Source organism: Chinchilla lanigera, unplaced genomic scaffold, assembly GCF_000276665.1.
Source record: "Chinchilla lanigera isolate Chin_1 unplaced genomic scaffold, ChiLan1.0 scaffold00026, whole genome shotgun sequence".
Taxonomy (NCBI): domain Eukaryota; kingdom Metazoa; phylum Chordata; class Mammalia; order Rodentia; family Chinchillidae; genus Chinchilla; species Chinchilla lanigera.
Window position 1 is genome coordinate 15,767,519 of NW_004955427.1, and position 25,036 is coordinate 15,792,554.

The 25,036-nt window shown below is 35.8% G+C and overlaps 1 protein-coding gene across 3 annotated transcripts in view; it reads left to right on the forward strand.

Annotated features, from left to right (window-relative positions):
- Gap43 (growth associated protein 43) overlaps positions 1-23,761 on the forward strand; it is a 94,731-nt gene extending 70,970 nt beyond the window's left edge. For 2 of the 3 annotated variants that reach the window (XR_261276.2, XR_261277.2), the window contains exon 4: positions 23,062-23,140. Coding sequence is in view for 1 of the 3 variants with exons in the window: in XM_005386424.2 (XP_005386481.1) it covers positions 23,062-23,150 (89 nt within the window). In the remaining 2 variants the exon portion in view is untranslated. Of the gene's footprint in view, positions 1-23,061 lie in introns of all 3 variants that reach the window. The other variant, XM_005386424.2, reaches the window with a different exon arrangement.
- The last annotated feature ends 1,275 nt before the right edge of the window (positions 23,762-25,036 follow it).

The window sequence follows — 25,036 nt, forward strand, 5'->3', positions numbered from 1 at the left end:
ACATTCTTACCATCCTGCTTATTTGAACAGCTGTCCAGCATAATAGAGGAAAAGGGAGGTTCGAGCAGGGAGGAAAGAGCTGTGATTTTTCTGCATTGCTGAGCGCTTGGGAAAGTGGCAGGCATTCTTTGGGATTAGGATTTCCTACTCCTGAGATGGTGTTTGTTTACCACGGAAAGCCTTGGTTTACGGAGGAATACTTTGGCACTGGCAGGAGGTAGATGGGAATATAATCATTCCAGCTCAGCTATTCATCTTTAGCAACCTGTGTGCTGACACCTGCTGGGTATGACAGATTTGTACCTTGTCACCCCATGTGTAATGTGCGTGAGAGGAACAGCAACAGGGTTAATGCCACCCTTTCACAAAGAGAATTTTGTTTATTCCTATTGTTTCCCATATTACTCTAACACCCTCTGTGCCATCTCTCGCAACCTTCTTTCCTCTTCCCCATCACCATGCTCCCACCCAGATCTCCTGAGAGTCGTTACTACTCAGCCCATCAGCCAAAGTTAGTGGGTCTCCATGGTAACCAGGCAGCTGGTGTCTAGACACTCTGAGAGATGCTTTGCAATTGAGCTGCAAATCTAGCTTCTATCACACACTCCCCTCTCCTCCCTCCTCCTCTTCCCTCCCATTTCCTCTTTATTTACAGCAGGCATTAATGCCAACACTGGATGGAGCTTTCTTTTGACAGACCATTAAAGGAAGCGGGGGTGGGGGGTGAGGGGGAGTGTGAAAACCCCAACTTCCTGTCTTATCATCTCAGTACGGTGAAAAGACAACTGAGGTGACAGACTCTGATCTGGCTTGCCCTTTTTTCCTCAAGAAAGATTTTATTTAATTAAAATATTTTAAATTAGAAAACAGTGCCAGTAGTCCACTGAGACTCATCAGCATCTTTAAAAGCCTGTAAAAGCATTTTCAGGATAGAGCTTCAGCTGATGGCCCTGAGTTGGGGTAGAATTTTTCCAGGCTCCCGACAATCCGTGTAATTTCTCTCTCTGTGCTGCTGAGGGAAATCACCCGGCGGTACATAAGCAAGTATGGAAAGGACCCTTACGATGACACCTCTGATCTGGAGAAGTCAAATGTAAAACTCTCTATTTCTCTGAAAAAGAGAAAGGGGCCCCTAACACTTGGGGCCTGGCATAGTGCTCACACCATGGTCTTAAAGAGTTCTCCCATGAACACACACAGTTCGGCAGAACTCCAACATCGAGAAGGGCATGGTGACAGAAATAAGACCAGCGTAATCGCTGCTCAGACCACGAAATGACCAAATATTTCCTTAGCGTGGAAAGCATGAATAATGATTCATCCATATTTCTAGATATTTTTTGAGATGCCCAATTATAAAATTACCCCTATTTCTTCAAACCACCTATCACAAACCCAAATAAGGTTTTCCAATCCTTTCTGATATGCCTCATGCCTCTCCTTAGAATACATCCTCTCTGTAAAACCTCTTATTGAAACACTTAACTATGTTCTACCCTGTCCTGTGTTCCAAACAAGTGCTGTGTATGTGAATTTATAACTTACAATGTATTTTCAAATTAACTTTAATGGAAAAACCTTTTCTCCCATATCTGAATATTTTTTTACCCCCAATTTATTACCATACTTTCCTGAATTCACTGATTTATCTTCTAAACACACATAAAACCCCATTTAGAAAATAAAATTAATTCAATTTAAGTTTTGTGTCTACTATTTCCCCATTTTTAGTCTCAATCATTAGCCAGGATGGCTTAAGGCATTGGATGAGTTTGGAAACCTCCTATTACTCTTTGCTGACCCAAGTTAGCAGAGATGATAAGGACATGTGAATCAGGCAGAAAGCAGGCCCTAAACCCAAACATGTCCCCAAGCAAAATGATCGGGGGAATATGGCCATTTTAAGACTTGGTACACTTTTACTTTAATCGTGAGGAAAACCACGTCTGTTGTTTCAGGCTCAGTGATGTCAGAAAATTCATCAGGGCAGCAACCATTTCCTCTCTTTTGCTTCACTACCTGTCAGTTTTAGCTACCACTGTCCATGGCAGAGAAGAAGCTCTGCAGAAGACCACCTTGCTAACAGAATGGTAAGTTAAGAAGCGACTGCTATTAGTGTCTTCTCAAGCACACCCTAAAGTGCCAACTAGGGATATATGGTCATGCATCCTTCTAGGTCTGCTGATAAAGTCACTCATCATCTCTCTTTGAAGTCGGTTATTCTCAATTTGGCAACTTAAAGAGCGCTTTCCACAATTGTTTTAAATCAAGTCAGCTCATTGGTCTCTTCTTTGGGAATAATTCTACTAATTAGACTTCTATTTGGTTTGTATTACCTACGTTCCTATTTCACTCATTTCCTTTAGACTGCTTTCTTTGAGGCTGAGGTACAGCCTTATTCTAATCTATCCTTTCAGAAATGGAAATCTGGTTTTTAGACCTATGCTTAAGGACCATACTGCTCCTTGATAGATTTCCCTAGATGTCCATCATCTGTCTGTATTGGCCTCTTCCTAGTCGCTATCCTCTACAGCCTCTAATCCTTATTAAGTACCTTTGTTGGTACTTAATAAAGACTTTAGATGCTGTGTCACTCCACACCAACCTTAACCTGCTCCCACTGCCTACTGCTGACTCCATGCCCAACCAATACTTGCATGGATAATCTCTATCCTCTTTGAATCTGGCATATTATTTCATTGACTGTATCAGTACAAGTATTTTTTCTTTTTCCATTTTATGGCCTCAATTAGAGAGAGATGTACCTCTGAAAAAGAAGAATCAATAGATGTGGTTACATTTGGAGAGAGGATTTAAACTTGGTCACTGACAGAAATGCAAGACCAATCTAGATATATTTGAAGTGATAGTCATGAGATGATGTACAGTATAGAATAAAACATAGGATGGAAGGGATGCATAGAGGTAAAGATACACTGAAATATTTGATTGTAGAATCTGGAATTTGGTGAAGCAGTTGCAAGAACTCACTGAAGTTTATGGTTAAAAAACAATACACTTACAGTGATAATTTAAGGGTTAAGAATATGACAATGTTAAAATAAATTTAGTGATTTCTTGGCTAAGCTCAGGGTTGAAGTCATTAGAGAGAATGAGTTTTTCAATGCAGAGACTACAAAGATGATGTAGAAATTTATCCTGGGTTGTCCTTGTGTTAGGGAACAAGAAAGAAAAACTAGTTCCAGAAAGACAAAAGAAACTCTAGTGAAGAGAGGAAATAAATCTAGAGCATTGTCTTCACTGAAGTCAAGAAAAAATATATCAGGATTTCAGAGGGGAAGAGAGGGAAAGAAAGGGGATAATAGAACATCACAATGTATTATGTACATATACCAAATCTCGGCAAGGAATGCAACAACTGCCTAATTAAAACATACACTATTAAACAGTAAAAACTGAAAAAAAAAAAAAAGGTTTTAAAGCCAAAATGTGCCAATAATTAAGGAGATGAACTTTTTCAGGCTATTATAAAAGGAATCTTGGTCTTATCATTGTGTCTTGGCAGGGTAGTTTCTGTTTGGCATAGTTAAGGAGGAGTAGACAAATGATAGGGTGATTTACAGCTGAAGTTGTTTGAAATAAGACGAAGTTTATTCAACTAAATAGGATTTGTTTTTCTGTATGTCAAGCTCATTTCAAAGGGCCAAACCTAATCTCTGCTAAACATATCAGAGACAAAGAGTGGGAATTTGGAGGATCTGTGTCTGGTTTTGTCAGCAGTTTAGGCAAAAGGGGAAAGGTAATGTTTGGCTTTGTTGTAGGCAAAAATGGGTGTCAGCCCTGAGTCCTAGGAAGATCCTAATTTGAGTGGACAGTAGATTATGTGGAGAAGAGTATTCTTTGTGTTAAACGCACTTCCAGGGGTACAAAGGATAGGGGAATTTCAGAAAGTAACAAGAGTGGGTGAATTTCTTAACAGTTATTATTTTCCCAAGTGTAACCTCAAGTAAAGGTCAATCTTCAAAAGAAAGCAATCAGGAAAGATCTAGAACAATGGTAAATGAGAAAATCACAGAAAAATGGTACATTAAAAGTCAACCTAGAGAAATAAGGAAAATGAACTGAGGAAAAGATGGTGAAATTAATAGTTATTCTTTCCTGAAATTTATTGATTAAAGAGCCAAAGAACTGGCTGGTAAACTTCAAGAAGAGTCTATCTTTGCATTTTTGAAAGCCCATCTTGTACAAGAAAGAATATATTGGTATATTTGTTCTATGTTATTACAGAAAACAGAACTTCCTAAGTCCTAGGGGAGGTGGATTCCAGTTGGATTTCGGGTAATTTGCAGTTAGAGCTGGGATGTTGAAGCAGAACTGTCCTTCTACTAAGGGCACCAAGAGGGCTTCCTGCCTTAAGATGGTGGATTCTGCAGGGTCTCCCAGCCCCTTTTCTATTCCAAGGTTTCCGTATGCATTCTGATTTCTTTCAAGTAAACAGGTTTTCAAAGAAGGAAAATAACAGGAAATCTGATGCCTACATATGATATATTTTGGAAATGGTTTTATTAGAGAAAATGACATCGGGTGGAGAAAAAAAAGGATAGGGATGATTTTTCAAATGGTAGTTTTATAGCATGATCAGTTATGAATATATAGTTCCATCCAAAATAAGATGCATACTCATCTTTATGAGTCTTTATTCCTTCACCACTTATTGTTCCAATGTCCCCAAATAACCAAATATGTAACATTCTTTGTTGTTAAATATAAGTAAAGAGCTTGGAGAGCTTGATAGAAAAGAGAATAATCAGTATAAATACTAATATTACTTTTTCAATATAGTTCTGGTTGTGTTCCTGTGAGTGCTATTGATTCTTAGAGCAATTTTTTTACTCAAAGGCAGCACCATAATTTGATGGGCTCCAGGAAGCCAAGGCATACAATGAATATAAAGCGAATTGTCCCAGTAAGAGATGGAGATTACCTTTATTTATCTGTGTGCAAGCATATAATATAAACACCTTTTATAGGCCTTTTTTTTGTTATAGTATTATTTTTAAAATTAACTTCAAAAGCTGAGTTAAATCTTCACAGTTGGCTTTTTAACTTCTGTTTGCACTGGGACGTGGATGGGGGGTTGATGGGGGATTATGTATATTTTTGTTGCCTTTTCTTTAGGACGTGGAAATTATCTCTTATGGATTCCTAGACATGACAGGATTTGTAATATGTTTAGCTACTTCTAGACTTTTATTATCCAGTAATGCTTTTGTTGTTTAATTTATGAAACCTACCATAATCAATGGGAACTAATTAGCATCAAGTTACTGATTTTGGAGGTCCCTGTTTTTGCCCTTTGTGTAAAATATCTACTTCGCCTGCCACAGTCTGAACATAACATACTGATATTTGATAAAGTAATATTCCTCAGCCTTGATCCTGCAAGTCTCCAGAGTAAGTAACATTATTACTGGTAACTCTTAAAGCAAAACTATATAGAATTACCATGTATTTTAGAAAGAAAAATAAGAATGGAGAGAGAAAGGAAGGGAAGAAAGGAGGAAGTAATCCTACAGCACCTGTAGGACTACTGGTGAGAGACACTAGCTGAACTCAAACAGCAAAATCCATTCATTGCCCAAAGGCTGTAAAAGTCTAATTTTCTGTGTGACTGTGGGCAGGTCAAGAATCTGTTTTCAGTTTTTCTCAAGGGGAACGAGAGACTGAAATCAAATCATCCAAAAGGTCTTCTTCAGTCTCCACTAATTACATCAACAATTTTATGTAATTTTATGAACAATTGCAAGCCAAGTTTGTGACAAACATACACATTTAGAAATTTTGTCCTGAATTATGTAGTTTACCCATTTGCAATGATAAAATTAGCAAGACAACTGCCAAGTCTCTAGTTTTCTTTGTGTTGTGTAGAAAAAGCCATAAGGGAAAATTAAACAACAAAGATAAATAATTGTCTGCCTAATCTCAACTTCTACCCAAATACATCTTGGCGAGTCGTGGGAAGACATGAGTTGAATATGACTCAAGAATGCAGTGCTTTCATTTTAAAAATTTAAATGTTCCCCAAACAATAGAGATTTTCAAGTAGGAAATATTTTTAGGCAGCTGTAGCCACTATTGGAATGACCACTATTGGAATTGGAGTTATGTCTATCTTTTATTTCTGAATTTTAATCTGCAATTCAATAATCAAAATCATTTAATCCAATATCAGAATGGAGAATTTAGCCAGCCAAGATTTGCTTTTGCTTTTAAAGATAAATGTTAGAAATAATGGACTTTGTAATAAGATGTATCAAATCAATATTTAGTAAAATGAAACAAAACAAACGATTAATTGATTTCTAAAATGGAAATCAATATAACCTGAAGGACTTTCTCAAAGTCTGACATACAAATATTCCTACATTTATACTTTTGTAATTGGCCAGTAGATAAGGTCTAGGTTGGTGCAGTGAAATGACTATACAACACTTGAGCAGTCTTTCATTAAGTGTAAAAAAATGTGAGAAAGAAGAACTAAGAGAGTAGCTCCCATGAAAAATAGCCAGCAGGCATAATTAGCCTATCTAATTTTTTCTCTTCTCCTAAGTATGAAACTACATAAGTAATATCAAATACATAATGTCTGATTTTTTGCAAATTATTAACTTTCTCCGAAATGCAGCAGTAAGAATTATAGAGAAACCTTTGGCGAGGGGTGGAGTGGTAGAGAGTGTAGGATGCTGATTTCAAAAAAAATTTAAAAGATTGTGAAAGAAGTATAACATTTCTTTGTCTGGAAATCTTTTAAGAGGACTGCCACTTTGTTACACTATCCTGACTATTCTTCAAAAATCTGCTGGGATTCCTTGCTTGAGAAGACCTGGATGTGACAGAGTGTTGTGTATGGGTAGAAAAAATAACCCCAGCAGAGCAGTCCTCCCTAGAGATCTGTTCCTCAGGGTATGCCCTGTCCCCAGATAGCTGTAAGACTTCATGGAAGTGAAAAAAAATCCTTCTTCCAATAAATATACCTGAAAAATATCACTGTACATAATGTTTTTTAAAACTCAAGGAACTCATTATTAACCAGAAGTCTTTTCCAAGTGTAGACTTTCATCTTTATAATCAAATAAAATATTTTTTCCTTGAAATACTCTAAACCTGGAGAGCTGTCATTCTGGATGTAACTTGGCTACTTGTGATGTGGTTCTTGCTCACTCAGCATGGTGAGCACACTTTTTCTGCAAGTGGAGCTAAGTCCTCAGATCAGATTATTTCTTTTTAAAATAACTGGGTACTATTGTTTTGGGTGTGAAACAGATTGTTCTCTCTTTAAGTGGAGGCACCAGCAAGAGATGTTTTTGCCTCTTGCACATTACCATGTGGCAGCCTTGACTTTTGCACCATTAGGGCTCTGACTTTGTTTTTGTTATTACCCTTCACAGGTGGCCAGTGGTTCACCTTTCTCTTTGAAATCATTTCTGGACTTTGACCTCTGACTTTAAAACTTTTTCAAACAACTACTTTTTTTTTTCATTCCATAAGGCAAAACTTCATAAGTTACAGGTTGTCCTCACTGTCTTACTTTTTTTCCTTACTGAGACAAAATACTCAACACCCAAAGTCAAAGTAGGAAGGATTTATTTACCTCACGGTTTCTAGAAGTTTCAGTTCATAATTGGCTGACTCCAAGGCAGGGTAGCACATGGCAGAGGGACAATGTTCATGCCAGCAGAAGACACGAAAAGCAACAAGAAAGGAGGGAAAGAGTAAGCCTCTTTCTGTTCTTTATATTGTATGCAGGCTACCTGCCCTAGGGCAGGTGTAGCATTCACACCCTTAGTCCCAGCATTAGGCCATGAATCAATCACTAACTCTAGATTCAACCACTTCTGAAAAGCCTGCTTCAGGGGAACATCCAGATACAAATCATAACACTCACCTTTTGTTGGATATGTGAAGAAAGTTTTCTTTTGCTGTGGAAGGAGATTGGATAAGCAGAAACTAGTGGGGAAGAGGGAGAAGATAGTCCTCATCTATTAGGCATCTATATGAGCAAGAAAGTGGCATTGTTTTAAGTTTTTTGGTTTTGTTTTTCTTGATTTAATGTTCATTTTTGCTCATTAATTATAAATTTATGAGGTAGGTATTATTATTCCTATATATGCAAAAATAGAAAAACAGCAGGTATATATCAAATATCTAAGTGAAACCCTTTAGCACAAGCTGGCAAGTAATAAACATTAAATCAACATTAGTTTTCTTCCAGTCATAAAAAGCAACATGTGAGCATTTATCTAAATATGTTAGTTGTTGATGATAACTTAAATCAACACATTTAATTCTCACAATAACCCCATGACGTGGGTACCAATATTATTAGAAAGTATAGATGAGGAAAGTGAGTTAATAGTAGGTTATATAACTTACTCAAAGCCAAAGTAAGTGTCAGGGATAGAATATAAAATATAAATAGTCTTGCTCTAAAATCAGCTCTTGTAATCACTGCTCTGTGGTTTCTAAAAATAATTATGCTTAAACTAGATATCAGTTTTTACCTTCTCCAATATCAGAATAGTTTGTTATAAAATTAGTAGTTATCCAATTAAAATTAATAATCAAATAAGGGTATTGGGATAATGCTTTCTATGGCCATGAACTGAAAGAATATTATGGTTCATTTACTAACTCAGTCTTTTTTTTTTTTGGTTTTTCTCCGGTACCGGGAACCGAACTCACAACCTTGCACTTGCCAGGCAGGCGCTTTTGCCGCTGAGCTAAATCCCCAGCCCCTTACTAACTCAGTCTTTTGAAGTTCAAATCACTCTTCATTCTTTCCTTTCCTCATACAATATTATAGGTCTACACTTTTTCTGCCTGAAGTTATTGAAGTTTTCTTTACACATCAGAAGCATTCCTGAGTTTTTCTCCCTTTTCACCACTTTCAATAATTTTATAGGCTTACATATTAAATGCTCATTTTGTGATAAATGTGACACTAGGAGTGTAGGATAATATAATTGTAGTTTTAGATATGTATTTCCTCCAGATATATTTTAGTGATTCATCAGTGAAGAAAATTTAAAACTCTTTGCTTTTGTGTGGTTTGAATTCTAATAAGTGCATCCTTTTCCTTCGAGACATTGGACCAGGGTGAACTGAGGAAAACTAGAATGAGTATACCACAAGCTAACACCTAATGCCATAATGCAAAGCATATAATTTCCCTGTGAAGAGAAAGATGTGATTAATTTTTCCTAGGTTAGGTCTGGAGGTTGGAAACATTATTTCAGCTAGCCCATGAGGTATTACAAGCATAAATGTAATGACTGAACTTTGAAGACTTACTATATATGTGAACTAAAGTAATGGCCTGGTGTGCCCCTGACTCCAAATCCTTAATTTTTGGTTAAAGAGATATCTTTGGACCAGATCTCTAGAATAAGCACCTGAGAAGGGAATTTTTGTGCAGATAATGTATTGGATGAAACTTTTCAGGGGCTCAGGCAAAGGGTAGGGTAGAAAAAGTAAAACCAGGCATAGATGAGAATTCAGGAGAAGTGTAGTGTCATCTTTTCTCACAGAAACATCTGAAACACAAATAATACCGCAGAGGCTGATTTATCTAAAAACAAATGGGACGTGATCTGACTGGAACCCAGAGTTACAGTGGTTCCCAATTCAACATGCCCTGTCCATGGGGTCCAAGTTGGGTTGCCAGGCCTGCAGTGGCTGAGGAAAGCATGCCTATGCTTGGTAAGGATCCAACTAGGTCTTCAGTAGCATCTCCCATGAGGAATGGAGGATATATGGAAGGTACAGGTAGGGAACTACAGATGCAGAGGACATTTGAATGGCAAATGAAGAAAAAGAATATTGAAATTTGACTTCTTATCATTTCCTTTTGCTTTGGTAAGTCATTTATAAAATATGAGATCATACTTATTTTTTCTTATTCACTCAAAAATCTTGTAAGTAATTTGAACTTAGCAAAATACAAAACTTAAACCTATAATGTAGAGACTCTAGTTTGAGTTCTTCACTTGATCTTAGCCAAAGGCTGAGAAGAAATTCCAGTTTGAGTTCTTAAAAGCAAAAATGACTATCTTGTTTTTTTTTTTTTTGTTTTTTCTCCGGTACCGGAACCGAACTCACGACCTTGTGCTTGCCAGGCAGGCGCTTTTGCCGCTGAGCTAAATCCCCAGCCCCAAAAATGACTATCTTGAATTTTAATTAAAAGAAATCTGTCACATTTTGAAGTCAGAATATACAGATTTTCCTTCCTGGTCCAATTTACCTATCTTAATCCAAACACTCTGACTCTCGTTATTTTTCCAGCAAGAGTTCTTATTTTTTTCCTATCTTTAGGCAAAGTCTGCACTATCAACTTTCTCTGTAAACTCCACCACTGATTTTACTCAGGGCCGTATTTTCATACTAATGTGGTCTGGGTAGCCTCTTAGAAAACAGAATTGGAAAGAGGAGGTGATAAGATTTTCTCCTAGCTAGGATTATCACTTGTGACCCTATGAAGTAAGAAAGAGAGATGTAGAGTTGAAATTACTGAAGTGTTTATTTTTAAACTTATTTTCTGAATGTTAAACATATGTAAGTATGTAGCTGGATATTGAACTTCTAGAATTAAATATTGGCAAATTTATGATGTTCTAAAACTCCATAAATTTGCCATAAAATTTTATTAATTTACCCTAAGGCTTATGTCAAAGAATATTTGTTTATGAATTAAATCACAACAAACTTTTTCATGTTCAAGATGTTGTAGAGATATTAACTAATTTCAGTGGAGTACTACTCAGATATTAAAAAAAGGATACATTTTAGTCATTTGCAGGGAAATGGATGCACCTTGAGAACATAATGTTAAGTGAAATAAGTCAGACACAGAAGGTCGAGCACTGTATAGTTTCTCTTATATGAGAAACCCAAAGTATGATTAAAGACAAAAATAAAAAACAGACAATAGCACACAGGAAAGAAGACCTTTTCAAGATGGGAAGGGAGTCTAAGGATGTGTGAGGGAAAAGGGAGGAGAAAGGGCTGTGGAAAAGATTCAGAGGTGATGGGTATGCACCAACGCCCGAAGACAAATGTGATTCATTGTCTATTGCAAATATATACTAATGAAAAGGAAAACAATATTAACCAATTAGACTTTTATAACATTAATATAAGAGAAATGTTACAGATAATCAGTTACTGTATGTCATATTTGTTTTATTAACAAACTAAAGTCCCAAACAGAATTCTCATTTTTACTGTGTATGTGAATATATATATCACAACAGTTGATTTATATGTTAATTTTCAGCAAAGGTTTCCAAACTTTCTCAGTTAGTGGCTAAGCAATTTATTTTATGACATCCTTAGGGTAAAATAAATACTTAACCATTCTGTTTATTAGATAGTTAGATCCAAAGAGCCTACTACTAGTAAATTGCACAGTATAAACAAATATTGTTATTTCCTTCAAAATTAAAAATGTTATTTAGAAAAAATATATCACTTGGAACCCCTATAAGTTCACTGTAGTACCCCAGGATGCATCAGTACATGGTTTGGGAGACATGATTTAAAATGCTGATTCCTTATGAGATGCCATGAACAATGTAGATAACTTACACTTACTATATAAAAGGAAGGTCACCTAAAATTGTTCTTTCTAGGAAACCTTATTCTAAGTCAAACAAAAGAAAGTATTCACTTACTCCCTTTTTTCTTAGGCAATATCTGCCATAGGCTGTCTCTTGACTTAATTTTCTCCATGACAATTAGAAAGTTTGAATTCAGTGAAAGCACATTTAGTTTCCACTCTGAAGATAATCTAGATATTTTCATGCAAATATTTAAAATACATTTGTTGATTTCTACTTGCTTAAATCTGTGAAGATTTAGACAGGAAAAAGAAAATATTTTTGTGATTCATTAATCAATCTAAAAAATTATGCTAACATTGTTTCGGTCAAATAGTTTGGCTTGTTCCAGTCTTTGTATTTACAATTTGTTGTAGTTCAAATTCATAATAAAATTAAACAAATATTGTTTTCAACTAAATTTTCAGTCTTCATAATCTCATGTCCCAAAGCTGACCAGCCTCTTCACCCTCTCATGTCTGCCCATCATTTTAGTTCATAGTAAATAATGTTTTTTATCACTAATTCTTGGAAATAAAAATGTATCCATTATCATCATTAGTCCTATATAATAAAAACTGTGCATAAAATATAGTTAATAATAAAATTCTGTCTAAAAAGAACCCTACCTCAATGAATCTAAAGTTTTACGATTTTTGTGCATGCGAATATTTAAGAAAACAACTCATGTGCTTTGCTTTATATTTCTTTTCCTTTTGTATAATTTTTATGTTTGGGAGGGTAATGGAACCAAACTAGCAGCTTCACTTACCCAGCCAATAATGTTTTTCAAGATATAACAATGAAACACACTTGTATTTTCAATGTCATCTGCACCAGTATCCCAGAGAGGCAGTATAATAAGGTAAAGTAAAGATTACAAAGCCAGAGGGATCAGAAGTTCTGGGGTTCAAGGCTTCCTTTTCCTGTCTATAACCCTAGGTGAATCACCTAATCTGTTATAGATTCAATTTGCATCAATAAATTTGGGACAGGTAAAGTAACTCTTACATTTTTCAAGCTCTAGTATTATATGATGTACTGTATCTCAAAGTGCACAAGTAAAACTATAACATGTATACAATCATGTGTATGTGCATGGATGTATACATGTATTTAAAATTCTGCATTTTAAAAGGAAATTTTCAAATTGTTGGAAGGCAAATGCTATGCCATTATTGCAAGTGTGGCACTAAATATTTACAGTCAACTTATGGCAAGCTCATGAGAATAGATCTTTTGTAATTTAGGTCTTTAGAACTTCATGGTAAAGTTTGAACACACTCCTGTCAGAAGAGACTTCAAACTTTTAAAAAAATACTAGATAAGTTTACAGAGGAAAATAAAAATTCCTAGGTGTACACCAGGCCCTTGATTTGATCCCTTACATTACAAGTAATAAAATTAACTTTATTTAACTTTTCATATTTACTTCAATTATTTCATAAATTATTGAATGCTACTATGCCAACCACATAAATGGTAATTATTGATCTTTCTGCATGTCGCTAATGAGGGAACAGTAATGTTTGATGATTGTGTTTAAGTTTGCTAAGAGTAGTCAATCTGTATCTTCCTTGGCTTTTCTTTTTATGATTTTAAAAATCTCTGGTTTGCTAGGGATTTAGCTCAGCAGCATAGCACATGCCTGGCAAGAGTGAGGTTCTGAGTTCGATTCCCATACCAAAAAAAAAATCATTTCTTGTTTCTTCTTTCAAATAAAAGCACTAACTTTTGTTCTGTATCCTATTTTATCTTCTAAAGAAGGAAAGAATAGAAACAAAGCTTTTGCAAATGGGATGGGAGGAGGGGTTGAATGGAAGGTATGGGAATGGGGTAAAAAAAAAGAAGCAAGTTAGATCATGTACAGGTAGAAATCCTCTATGATGAGTGTGATTGTTATATATACCCAAAATGTATCAATAAAATCTGACTGGAAGCAAAAAAAAAATCAGTGAATGAAAATAAATAAATAAGTAAAATGTACATCGAAACCTGAGTGGGCATTTTCACACTTAAAGAACAGTAAAATTATTGCCTCCCACATTTGAGCACATGCTTTTTCTTAATATAAAATTCTTAAAGTAAAAATTAGCTTTTTTCTTTTATAGATACCAAAAATCAAAAAACATACAAAAATATTGCTTTCTTTAATAACAATTATAAATATCAATGCACTGAGTGTCAGCACACCAAACTTCATAAAACAAAAACTACTGGACTTAAAAAGACAAATAGACACCAACAAATTCGTAGTGGGAAATTTCAGTACCCTACTCACACAATTTGACAGGTCAGCCAGACAGAAAACTCAACAAGGAAACATACCACTGAACAAATGCACCTTAACAGGTGTCTACTGAGTGTTTCATCCAACAACAACAGAATATACATTTTTCTCAGCAGCACATTTTGCAAAATAGACCATACTTTAGGCCACAAGCCATGCTTAAGTAAATCCAAAAATTAAAATATAGCAAAATGATGCTAGAAATCAAAAGCAAGAGAAGATTTAGAAGCTATGCAAACACATAGAGATCAAATGATACATTATTGAATAATCAATAAATCAGGGAAGAAATTAAAAAGTTTGTAGAATCAAGTGACAATGGAAGCACAATATACCAAAACCTACAGGACACCATAGGTTCTAAGAAAAAATATTTATAGGAAATATATGGCATAATATTTATAAGAAAAATATTTGTATATGTGAATGCACATGTAAAAATAATAGAAAGATCCAAAATAAATAACTTAAGGATGGATCTTAATGTCCTAGATAAATAAGAACAGTCATAATTTAAAACTGACAAAGGAGAGAAATTATAAAGATCAGAATGGAAATTAATAAAATTGAGACTAAAAAACAATACAAATGAATCAATGAATCAAGGAGCTGTTTACCTGAAAGAATGAGAAAGGGTTCTGGGGATGCAGAAGATAAGAGAGAAAGAAGTAAACAGGAGCAAGATGCAATATGTGTATATACCTATTCCCCAAAGATGATTGCATTTACTGTATACTTCAAACATACTAATTTTAAAAAGGGGTGAAGAATAGCTCTTTAATTAATTAGCTTGTACCCATATATTCTGAGCCAGAAACTTTACAGAAGCTTTGCTGGGGATCTCTTTATAATATATTAGTGATCTCTTAATCATTTACCTAACAAAGAGGTGTTTTGATTATTTTCCTTTGGGAGTTTTTTTTCCCTTCCTAGAACAAGAGTGTTAGATGTGATAAGGGAATTAAATTGAGTGGATTCCCCAAATCTGTAGGTTGGATTAAAATCCAACAAATTGCAAATGCCTGAGATTAAATTAAATATCGACTTACTACATTTCACAGTTTCACTTTTTTAAGAGACATGAAAAGGGTTTGCTGGAGATTTTTAGGACACAAGAGGAGAGTGAGTGCTCGGAGAAAGTGAGCCCTCTATGGTTTAAATTTTTAAATGTATTTCCAAATACCTTCCTGCAACTTCCAAATAAATTGAAATGAGGTAAGGGTAACAATATGCAGTATAATAACCATTGTTATACTAACCATGCAGTATAATAACCATTGTTCCTATCTTCTTGTTTTGAAATTTTGTATAATTTTACTGTTATTTTTCTCTTTGAAATAAAAATAAAAAGAAATAAGGTGAGACAAGTGTCCATAGAATATGTACATTGGGAAACAATCAAGAAAAGTCACTGGTCTGAGTTCATATGCCTACAAGGCTACAATGTAAATTAGCTTGACTCTCCATCTCAGCATCTGAGGGGAGGGGTTCAATGTATGTGATACATTTCAAATATTCCTTGGAGCTCATTGTGTGCCTCTGAGTTTTTTACTTGACTAAAATTCTTGTTTGGTGCTATTTGAAAATTTTAAACACATAGTGTTATAAGGGATAGCATTGTTTTCTTTTTCAAAACTTCAGAAGGCAAAGATTGGGGACAGAGATGTCATTTGAGCCATTATCCTGATGCCAAACGATGTATATGAGTGGATTATTTTGAATATAACTAAACATATGAAACAGAGCATCCAGTGTTGATCCCAGTGACCAGCAAAAGCTGGTCAGCTCATCTAGACTGCAGATTGACATTTGGTACAGAGCTCAAGAGAAAGACCACATAAATAACAAATGGGCCATATGTGAATGAGTTACCAAAATTTTATCGCTATTCCTTGAGCTTTGAGGTGATGATGCTTAATATTCAAGAGAGATGCAAATAAGAGAAAGGAAGCAAAACACCCTAGCCCAATGGTGATTGGTAGAGCAATTGTGGGCACAGCCCCAGGATGGTAGCAGCGTCTATGTAATCAATGTTGACAAGGCTGGGGAGAGCTGGGCAGGTCCCAAGAGGTAATGTTTTACTCAGAAATCCACTCAACCTAATTTCAGTAATGTAGGGCTGTGGAGGGGCCTGGACCACAGCCAGAAAATAGGGCCATTAGAGCTCAGTGTGGGCAATGGCAGCTGGGAACACCGCCATCCCTTCAGCAGCACCACAAGCAGGCTGCCTGGCTGAGCAGGCGAGCAGCCGCTGCTGCATATGCTCCTGGTATTTGCTCACCAACAGAATGCGCAGACCTGCTATTCTCACCCTTTCGAGGAAATGAACAGGATGGATAAAGGCAAAAGCTGCTTCCAGAATCTATTTCAGCAAAGATCAGAGAGCCAGTTTAGCATACCTCTTTGCAAGGACCCCTGTGAAATCATCCACTGGAATCTGTTTTGTTTTCTTAAGACTACCATTTCACTGTTTCAAAAGGACACAGTTCAACACCTCTCCATCTTACATTTTTATTGCTGCCTTAGTAGGAGCTTTCCATCTTAAGAACAGTAGTTGTGGATCAAGAGTGTGAAAATTACTGGAGTTTTCTATTTTTAAGAATCTATGAGATTCATTAAAAATATATAACTTTGTAAATCTGAGAGAAGGGACCCAGCAGAAATTATGCCCCTTCTGACTTCTTGTCTTACTATTCGTTTTTTCTTTACCACTCTTTCTCCAAAAAACTATCTCACTATAGTGGACAGTAGCACATGAAGCCCAAGAACATGAGGATTTTTGCTTTGTGTTTTCACTACTACCATTGTTATATTTATAGTCGGTACAGTTGTATGTGGCACACAGTAAGGGTCAGTTCCTTTCACTGGGTGAATAAATGAATGAATGAACACATTTGTCCTTCCATTTTAAGCATCTTTTGAGTATGGAGCATTAAAAATACATGATTTTACTCTCTGTGATGTTTTCTTCTATCTAAGTTAACACATAAATAATAAAATTCATGGAGTCTGCTTGTGAACATGGTGGATTCTAAGAGGATTTTAGGCTTGGAAGGACCTGAGTCTTAGCTATTGTTAGATGCTAATGTAGTTTGTCCAAATTGATTGGACATACTTTTTGATACTAAGTATTCATACCATTTAAATTATAATATATCCCACCTGTGTAAACATATATCTATAGATAGATATAGGTAGATGTAGATATAGATATGTAAATATAGATATAGATATATAGATATAGATACAGTTATAGATATAGATATAGATCCCAACTGTGTGTCTTGGCCTGACTGCTATAACAAAGTACTAAAACTGGTGTTTTTTCCAATAACAGAAATTTATTTCCGTATTTTGGAAGGCTGGGAAACCTAAGGACAAGGTAGCCATTGATTCAGTTTGTCTGCTGAGGCCTATAATGTCTTCACATGATGAAAAGAAATAACTAGCTCTCTTTGGTATCTTTCATAAGGGCACTAACCTAGTCATCGGTGCTCCTCTTCCTAAAGGCCACATTTCCTAATACTATTAACTTGGGGATTAAAATTTCAACATATGAATTGAGGAGAGAGGGCACAAAACATTCAGACCATACCACTGTGATTTACTAAATTGCTTTTCTTGTAATATCTTAACCAAAACAACAATATTTTTTTATTTTAAAGAGAAAAGAATGAAAAAAAAAAACAAAAACAAAGATAGAAAGAAAATAATACAAAAACTATAAAAATGATACAGAATTTCAAAACAAGATGAGAGAAAATCAGCAATGCTTGTTGTATTACTTACTGTTATCTTCAAAATAGTTGCTCAGATTACCAGATATAGGTATGCAAGTTTGATCAAATAATTAAACATTAATTGTTCAATAAACCAATAGAAATTAGTAGTACAATTATCTTAACTATCGTGTGTGTATGTATGTGTGTTTGTGTGTATATCCCTCCCTTCTTTCTTTTCTTCTTTCCCTCATCCCAGTTGTTATTTCCTATTAAGCAAAAACTGAAAGGTACAATACATATTGTGAAAGGGAAACAAAACAACAATATTAATTTTAGCTTTTCATATTCAGTATGGGTAGCAGTACTATTCAGTGCTAAACTGAAAAAGACAAAGGATGTTCTATGCTTTATCTTGCTGGGCTCTGCTGTTATCTCAGTAACGTCAGGTCTCAGTCTGGCCAGATTCAGACCTGATTACTTCTACCTCCTTGTTAAGTACCCGCTGGAACTGAAAATCTCACATCAGTCTTTTAGATTGTATGGCCCATTAAGTATTAACTGCACAGGATGAGGCTGATCCTTAGATGAGGAATGTGGTTATTTACCCTAATTGGATTGTGGTAATTGGAGTGACCAGCTGGCTTCAGCCATTCATCTGTCTTTGACATTCACCATGATGATCAAAGTTTTTGTGCAGAATGCTAAACATTACATGTTAACTCATCTCTAGCAGTTACAAATTATATAAATAGTGCCAGAAAGTGCCAAGACTAGATTTCATATTATGAAAGACTAATCAAGGTTTTTTCCCGCATTTTGAGCTGCTTTTACTGAGACAAATTTTTTAGATTTTGTAAGCTCTAGGCCAACATAGCTGTGAACTCCCTCTCCTAGGTGCCAGTCTGGTTCCATTATCCTTCTTGACCTAAGGTAAGAGGAGAGAAGTAACCAACAGGAGCAGCTTTCTCAATGGCTCTGTCCTAAGTTGGAATTTGCTGCCAACAAGTCAGTGTGACTTAATCTCTTTGTGCCTCAGTTTCCCCCAGCTATAAAATAAGGTGATTAATGCAGCTGTGAGAATGGATTGAAATGGTACAATTATATTTACAAATATTCTAAGCACATTGTAACAACTTAACATTAATATGGCTTAATACTTTATACAAAGGACCAGGAATAACATAATAGTTCTTTTAAACAGTTGAAAGGACAGGTTAGAAGTAGATAGATAACTATAGGTAGATATAGTATCTATACTATCTATAGTATAGATAGATAACTATAAAGTCGATGTGATCCATTACCTACAATGATTTCTTTAGGGTTGGTACCAGTGGAGGAAAGAACAAGTTGGCTATATGGAACAGTTTCCTCATGCATTCAATCTTCAAATGGACCTGTTCACACATAACTAGGATCAGTTGTAACAAGTTCTCCTTTGTATCAGGTTAAGACCACTCCCAAACTCATATTTGGTGTCCAATCAAAGTGGGTCTAAGTAGAGTAGGTAAAAGCCCACATCTCACTGTTACTAACTTCATTTGCATGTAGATTTTAAAAGCATTATTATCGGTTCTTAGCTGACCTCACTTTTGTAGTTGTGAAAGATTGATACTTTGCATTGATTTTTTCTTCCATATAATGTTTTTCTCTCTGTCATTTCTTTGTGGCCCACAAAAATTTCACTGAATCCACTGAATTGACCCATTTTCTGCTAAATAAACAGCCTTCCATGAAAACAAAAATGGTCTGTTTGCTTAAGAGTTAATATCAAGTAAAAGTTACTCTTGTCTTATAAAAAACAAAATGTATATGTAATTGTATATGTTCCACTGAATGAATGTTAAACTAAATGATTAAGGTTTCCTTTTGTCAATATCTAATTAAACTTCATCCATTTTAATTTTATGGTTTCTATAATTTGGAGGCAAAATTTTTGTCTGAGTCTTATAGGCCTCTAAAATACTGTAGACTTCAGCTACTTGGTTTCTGTTGCTGAATTGATGGAATAGTTTTATGCTTTACCTCTACAGCTTGAATTTGTCCACTTGCTAGAATGGGACAACTCAGGCAAGCAGAAGACCTGTGTTTTAGTCCTGGTTTGGCTATGAGCAAATCATGTGATTTAGGAAAAGTCTCAGTATGGATCTGGACTTCAATTTTCATAGCTATAAAATGAGGATGTTTACTTATTCTTTCATTCAACAAGTATTTACTGAGGACTTTCTATTTTGTCTGTGCTGGACACAGGGGATTCAAAGTTGAATGGAAGTAGGTACTATTATACCCTTTTGAGAGTCTGTAGCATAGCCACTGAATGATCTTAAAGGTCCCGCTCATTGTAATATTCTACGGCTGTGAATTTTACTGTCTCTTAATGGTCCTGTTTATGAAAAGTTTCAGTGGCAATTTAGTATCTTCTTTACTGCTTATCCAGCATACAAGAATGACTGACACACTGCAGGTGTATATAACTGACCAAGAACTAGCTTTGGTACACTTTTCAAGAGTTAGTAATTGTGAACTTGAAAAGCTACAGCCTTAAAAATCCTTTATAAATAGTACATAAATTCACTGAAATCTCTACATTTTTAAAGTGGCTTGTAGTGAGTAATGAACCCTACACAATATTTAAGATTTTTAAGCTCTGGTTAAAAATGAGTCAGTGCAAGATAAAATTACCCTTCAGAGCTATTTACTTTTAGTTACCAGGCTTGCCTGGCTTGATTCTACAAACCAAATATATTTTTAAGAAAATGACATTTTCTGCCACAGAGAATACTTAGGACAGTATTTTTAGATAGCTGTTCCAAAGAAGAATCCTTAAAATATATTTAAAGTGGTAGTAGATAACCGAAAGTGTAAATAAGAACCAAAATGTATAACAGATATTGGGAAATGGGGGATCAAGGGAAGGGTCAAGGTAGGGGAAAGAAAAGAAGGGTCAAGAAAAAAAAAGAAGAAAAAATGGAGCAAAGCTTTTGTAAATATGTTATTATACATATCTGAAGTGTACTAATAATTTTTTAAAAAAACACAAAAAAACCTTGCCAATTAAGATGGATTTGAAAATGTTAATAAATAGCATATTTTTTTTGACTAGATCATAGTAATCTTCTTAATCTTGGCTCTGGGTTATAACAAACAAATGAAGCAGTGTTCTTCCTTATAGATTGTCATGGATTAACACATGTAATCTTGTTATTTTCTCATTAGCCTTACAATTTAGAATTTTTTTTATGTCTCTGGAATTGAAGCCTAACTCTTTCTCTCTGTATAATCTCTCAGACCCAGTCAATAAAGTTTTGCAGATTTAACATCTTAAAAAAATAAATGATGTGGTTGTAGATATAAATGTTGTTTTGTCTAAATATAAATAAATAACTGACTGATTTGAAGGATACATACACTTTTATGAGCTCTTCTAACGGACTCCTTAATAGGCCTTGTTTTTCTAATTTCAACATCTTCTCCCACCACCAACTCCATTTTATGTAACATTGCTCGTTTAATCTCTTTAAAGCCTAGTTATATTATACTGCTGTGTTTGAGTTTTTTAAGCCTGTCCATTACCTTTAAATATAAATTTGTTAGCCTAAGAAGATTGCACTGAGTCCAATTTATTTTTATAAGAAAGGCAGCTAGTAGACAACAAGATGAGAAAAAGCAATAGCAAGACCTTCTTTTTTTTTTTTTTTTTTTTTTTTTTGGGCATTGAACTCAGGACCTTGCACTTACCAGGCAGGCGCTATGCCACTGAGCTATATCCCCAGCCCAAGAGCTCCATTTATTAAAGGACACAGATTATTTTAGATATCAGAAAGTGTTCAGAAAAGAGTCTGGAACTGCTATCATTAGAGTGACCTGCTCACAAAGCTGAGCCACGGCTGGAATCCATGAAGTACGTTTTGAGAGGGTTCTAAAAATTCCCTCATTGATAAAAGTGGTTCCCTGTGTCTAAAATCTGTGAGTATACAATGCAATTTAAGCTGAGCATCTGTTTTCCTTCTGGAAATCTGATTTGTTGCATGTTAGACAGAGGGTGCCTACGTGACCAGCCTCCAATATATATTCTGAGCTTGGAGGCTCAAGTGAGTATCTCTAAGAAATGATATTTCACATGTGTTGTCACAATTTAATAATGAAAGAATCAAGTACAACCTTATAACTTCATAGGGAGAAGACTCTTGGAAGCTTGTGTCTAGATTCCTCCAATCTGCCCCATGCAACTTTTCCATTTGCAACTTGTGTCCACTCACTGTAATAAATTATAGCCAGGGATAAGACTGTTTGCTGAGTTCCAAGTCTTGCTAGCAAATCATTAAGCCTAGTAGTGATAGTCTTGACAGGGAGTGGGGTGATTGGGCTGTTATTTGTTGATATCACAGGTGATTTCAGGGAAGTTGAATTCTCTTTAGACAGGCTGACACATTAACACACTATCTTATAGCTTACGTCAATTATCAGAGTTCTGTGGGGAAATTTTCAAGAAGGAAAATCGACATTCAGAAAGATGGAAAGTTCTATTTATTAAGTGAGGCAATACTTCCCTGTGGGTATTCAGTTGAAATGTTCTTGGTTGCAAGATAATGAAAACTACAAATGTGCTTTATAAAGGTTAGTGATTTATCTCACAACTAAGAGGTATGAAAGAAAGATGTCCAGTACAGTCACTCAGTGATGCTTTTCTTGCTGTTTTACCATATTTACTGTATAGATTTTATCTTCATGGTTGTAACATAACTGCTACATAATCAAATATTGTTTGATACCCCAGTCATTAGGATAGGAGAATGCAAAAGTCAAAACCAACTCTGCTGTCTTCAGAAAATGCTAGTTGGCCCACATTTTTAATGTAACTGTCCCTTCCTCCAATAGAAGATAAAAATGAAAGTGTTTTACTTTACAGTTATACTACTAGAAATTGGAATGAGTGCTCGGTAACACATAAATGATCTGTCACGATTATTCTGACACTAATTGAACAGAAAAGCAAGATGATTTTTGATTCCCTATGTGAATATCCCATATGTTGGTACCTTAGTAGTAAGGCGAAGGATAAAGACCATAGGAATTTCTGTTGAGTAGGCAACATTCCCTTATTATCATAGCTTCCTTCTTCTTTTTTTTCTTTTTCTATTGGAAGTCGAATTCAGGACCTCATGCTTGCCAAGCTAGGTGCTGTGCCACTAAGCTACATCCCCAGCCCCACCTTTCTTCCTAAGCTTCTCTATATGTGCTACTGAAAAGTTTCCTAGAGGTCCACTCCTGAACTTGGATATTGTATTGCTGGGGTAGTAATAATCTTTTTATCTTAAAGCTCTTACATAATATGAGAAGGGCAAATGTGTTGTAGCATCACGTGATCAAATGAGACGCAGTATTAACTCTCCTTTTTTTTCTCCACCCCGTCTTGTTTTGTTTTCTTCCTCAGAAGCTGTAGATGAAACCAAACCTAAGGAAAGTGCCCGGCAGGATGAGGGTAAAGAAGAAGATCGTGAGGCTGACCAAGAACATGCCTGAACTTTAAGAAATGGCTTTCCACGTCCCTCCCCTCCCCTCTCCTGAACCCTGTCTCTCCCACCCTCTCTCTGCTCCACTCTGAAGTTTCCCTTCCTGTCCTGCTCACATCTGTGAGTCTGTCCTCTCCCGCCCACTGGCCCTCTTTCTCTCTGTGTGGCAAACATTTAAAAAAAAAAAAGCAGGAAAGATCCCAAGTCAAACAGTGTGGCTTAAACATTTTCGTTTCTTGGTGTTGTTATGGCGAGTTTTGGTAATGATGATCCAATCATTTTGGGAAATTCTTGCACTGTATCCCAGTTTTTTGATCTGGTGCGTGTGGCCCTGTGGGAATCCACTTTCCTCTCTATCTCTCTGTTCCAAGTGTGTGTGCAATGTTCCGTTCATCCGAGGAGTCCAAAATATCGAGTGAATTCAAAACCATTTTCGTTTTTCTTCTTTTCAATGTGATGGAATGAACAAAAAGGAAAAAAAAATCCAAAACCCAGTTTGTTTTAAAAATAAATAAATAAATAAGTAAATAAATAATAAAGCGAATGTGCCAATTAGCGTAACTTGCGGCTCTACGGCTCCTTTTTCAATCTGAATATTAATAAATCATGAGAGTAATCAGACTGCAGTGGCTGTGTGTTTCTGTTCCATCTGTTAGTTGGCCGGACACATTGGGATCTTACATTTATTTCATCTTTTTCCTGGTCTTGAAGCCTAATGCCAGAAACTCTGATAAAACAGAGGTGAAGCCTAAGGTTCTGGTCAGGACCAGTGGCTCTGGTTCTTGATGGGATGGTGGGGCTCCAGTTTGCTAAGGCTATGACAAAGTGCCACCCACTGGATGCTTCAGCAGATATCTATTTTCTTACAGTTCTGAAGGCTGAAAGTCTAAAAGCAAGATGGTGCCTGTGTTCATTCCTTCTGTGGGGTGTAAGAGAAAGATCTCTGTCAGACTCCACTCCCCGGTTTGCCAGCGTGCTCTTCCTTTGCATAGAGCAAAGCCTCTATGTCCTTGTGTCCAAACATCCCCTGCCCCTTCTAAGGAACCAGTCACACTGCTTTAGGGCCTACCCTACTGACCTCACTTTGACTTGATTACCTCCCTCAGGACTCTCCATGGGGCTGGGGATTTAGTTCAGTGGCATAGCACCTGCCTGGCAAGTGCAAGGTCGTTAATTTGATTCCTCGTACAGGAAACCTCCCCCCCAAAAGTGAAGACTGTCCCCAAATGAAGTCATTCTGAGTTTCTAGGGGTTAGGGCTTTGATATATGAATTTAAAGAAGGGTTCATGAAGTTTAGCCCTTAGTAGTCACTAAGACTTGCTTTTACTGAGAGATATTCACAATATTTTCATGACTCAGGAGAAGGAGCATTTATCCAATGAAAAGACATCCTAGGTTATACTAGGTTAAATATTATAGAAATGTACATAATTCTGAGATATACCCTGACTTTTGTTTAGGCTATTTTTTTAACCAAAATATTGATCTAGTTTATTTTATCATTTTCTGCTTATGAACTTCTATTAGACATCAGTCCCACAAAGGGCAAGTATCACCCACTTGATTAGTTAAAATCACTGTATCAGCTGATGATGATAGAATATAAAGAAAAGGTATATGTTTAGTACCCATCATTAGTTCTTTCAAATTTTCTTCCAGTGAGAGTTTTCTAAGTGCCTTCTATTAGAAGGTAAGTAGTTCTCTTGAGAGATAAAGCAATGTTTCTAAATCCTAAGGTTTCCATTCTATTTATTTATCCCTAAATTTCCTGGTCCAAATTCATAAGAAGCCATGCTCTGCTCAGCTCTAAGTCTTCTCCAACAGAAAAGTAAAAGAGAATCCCTTCAACCTCCTACATTTGTCCACATTTCTAAACCAGGAATAGAATCTAAGAA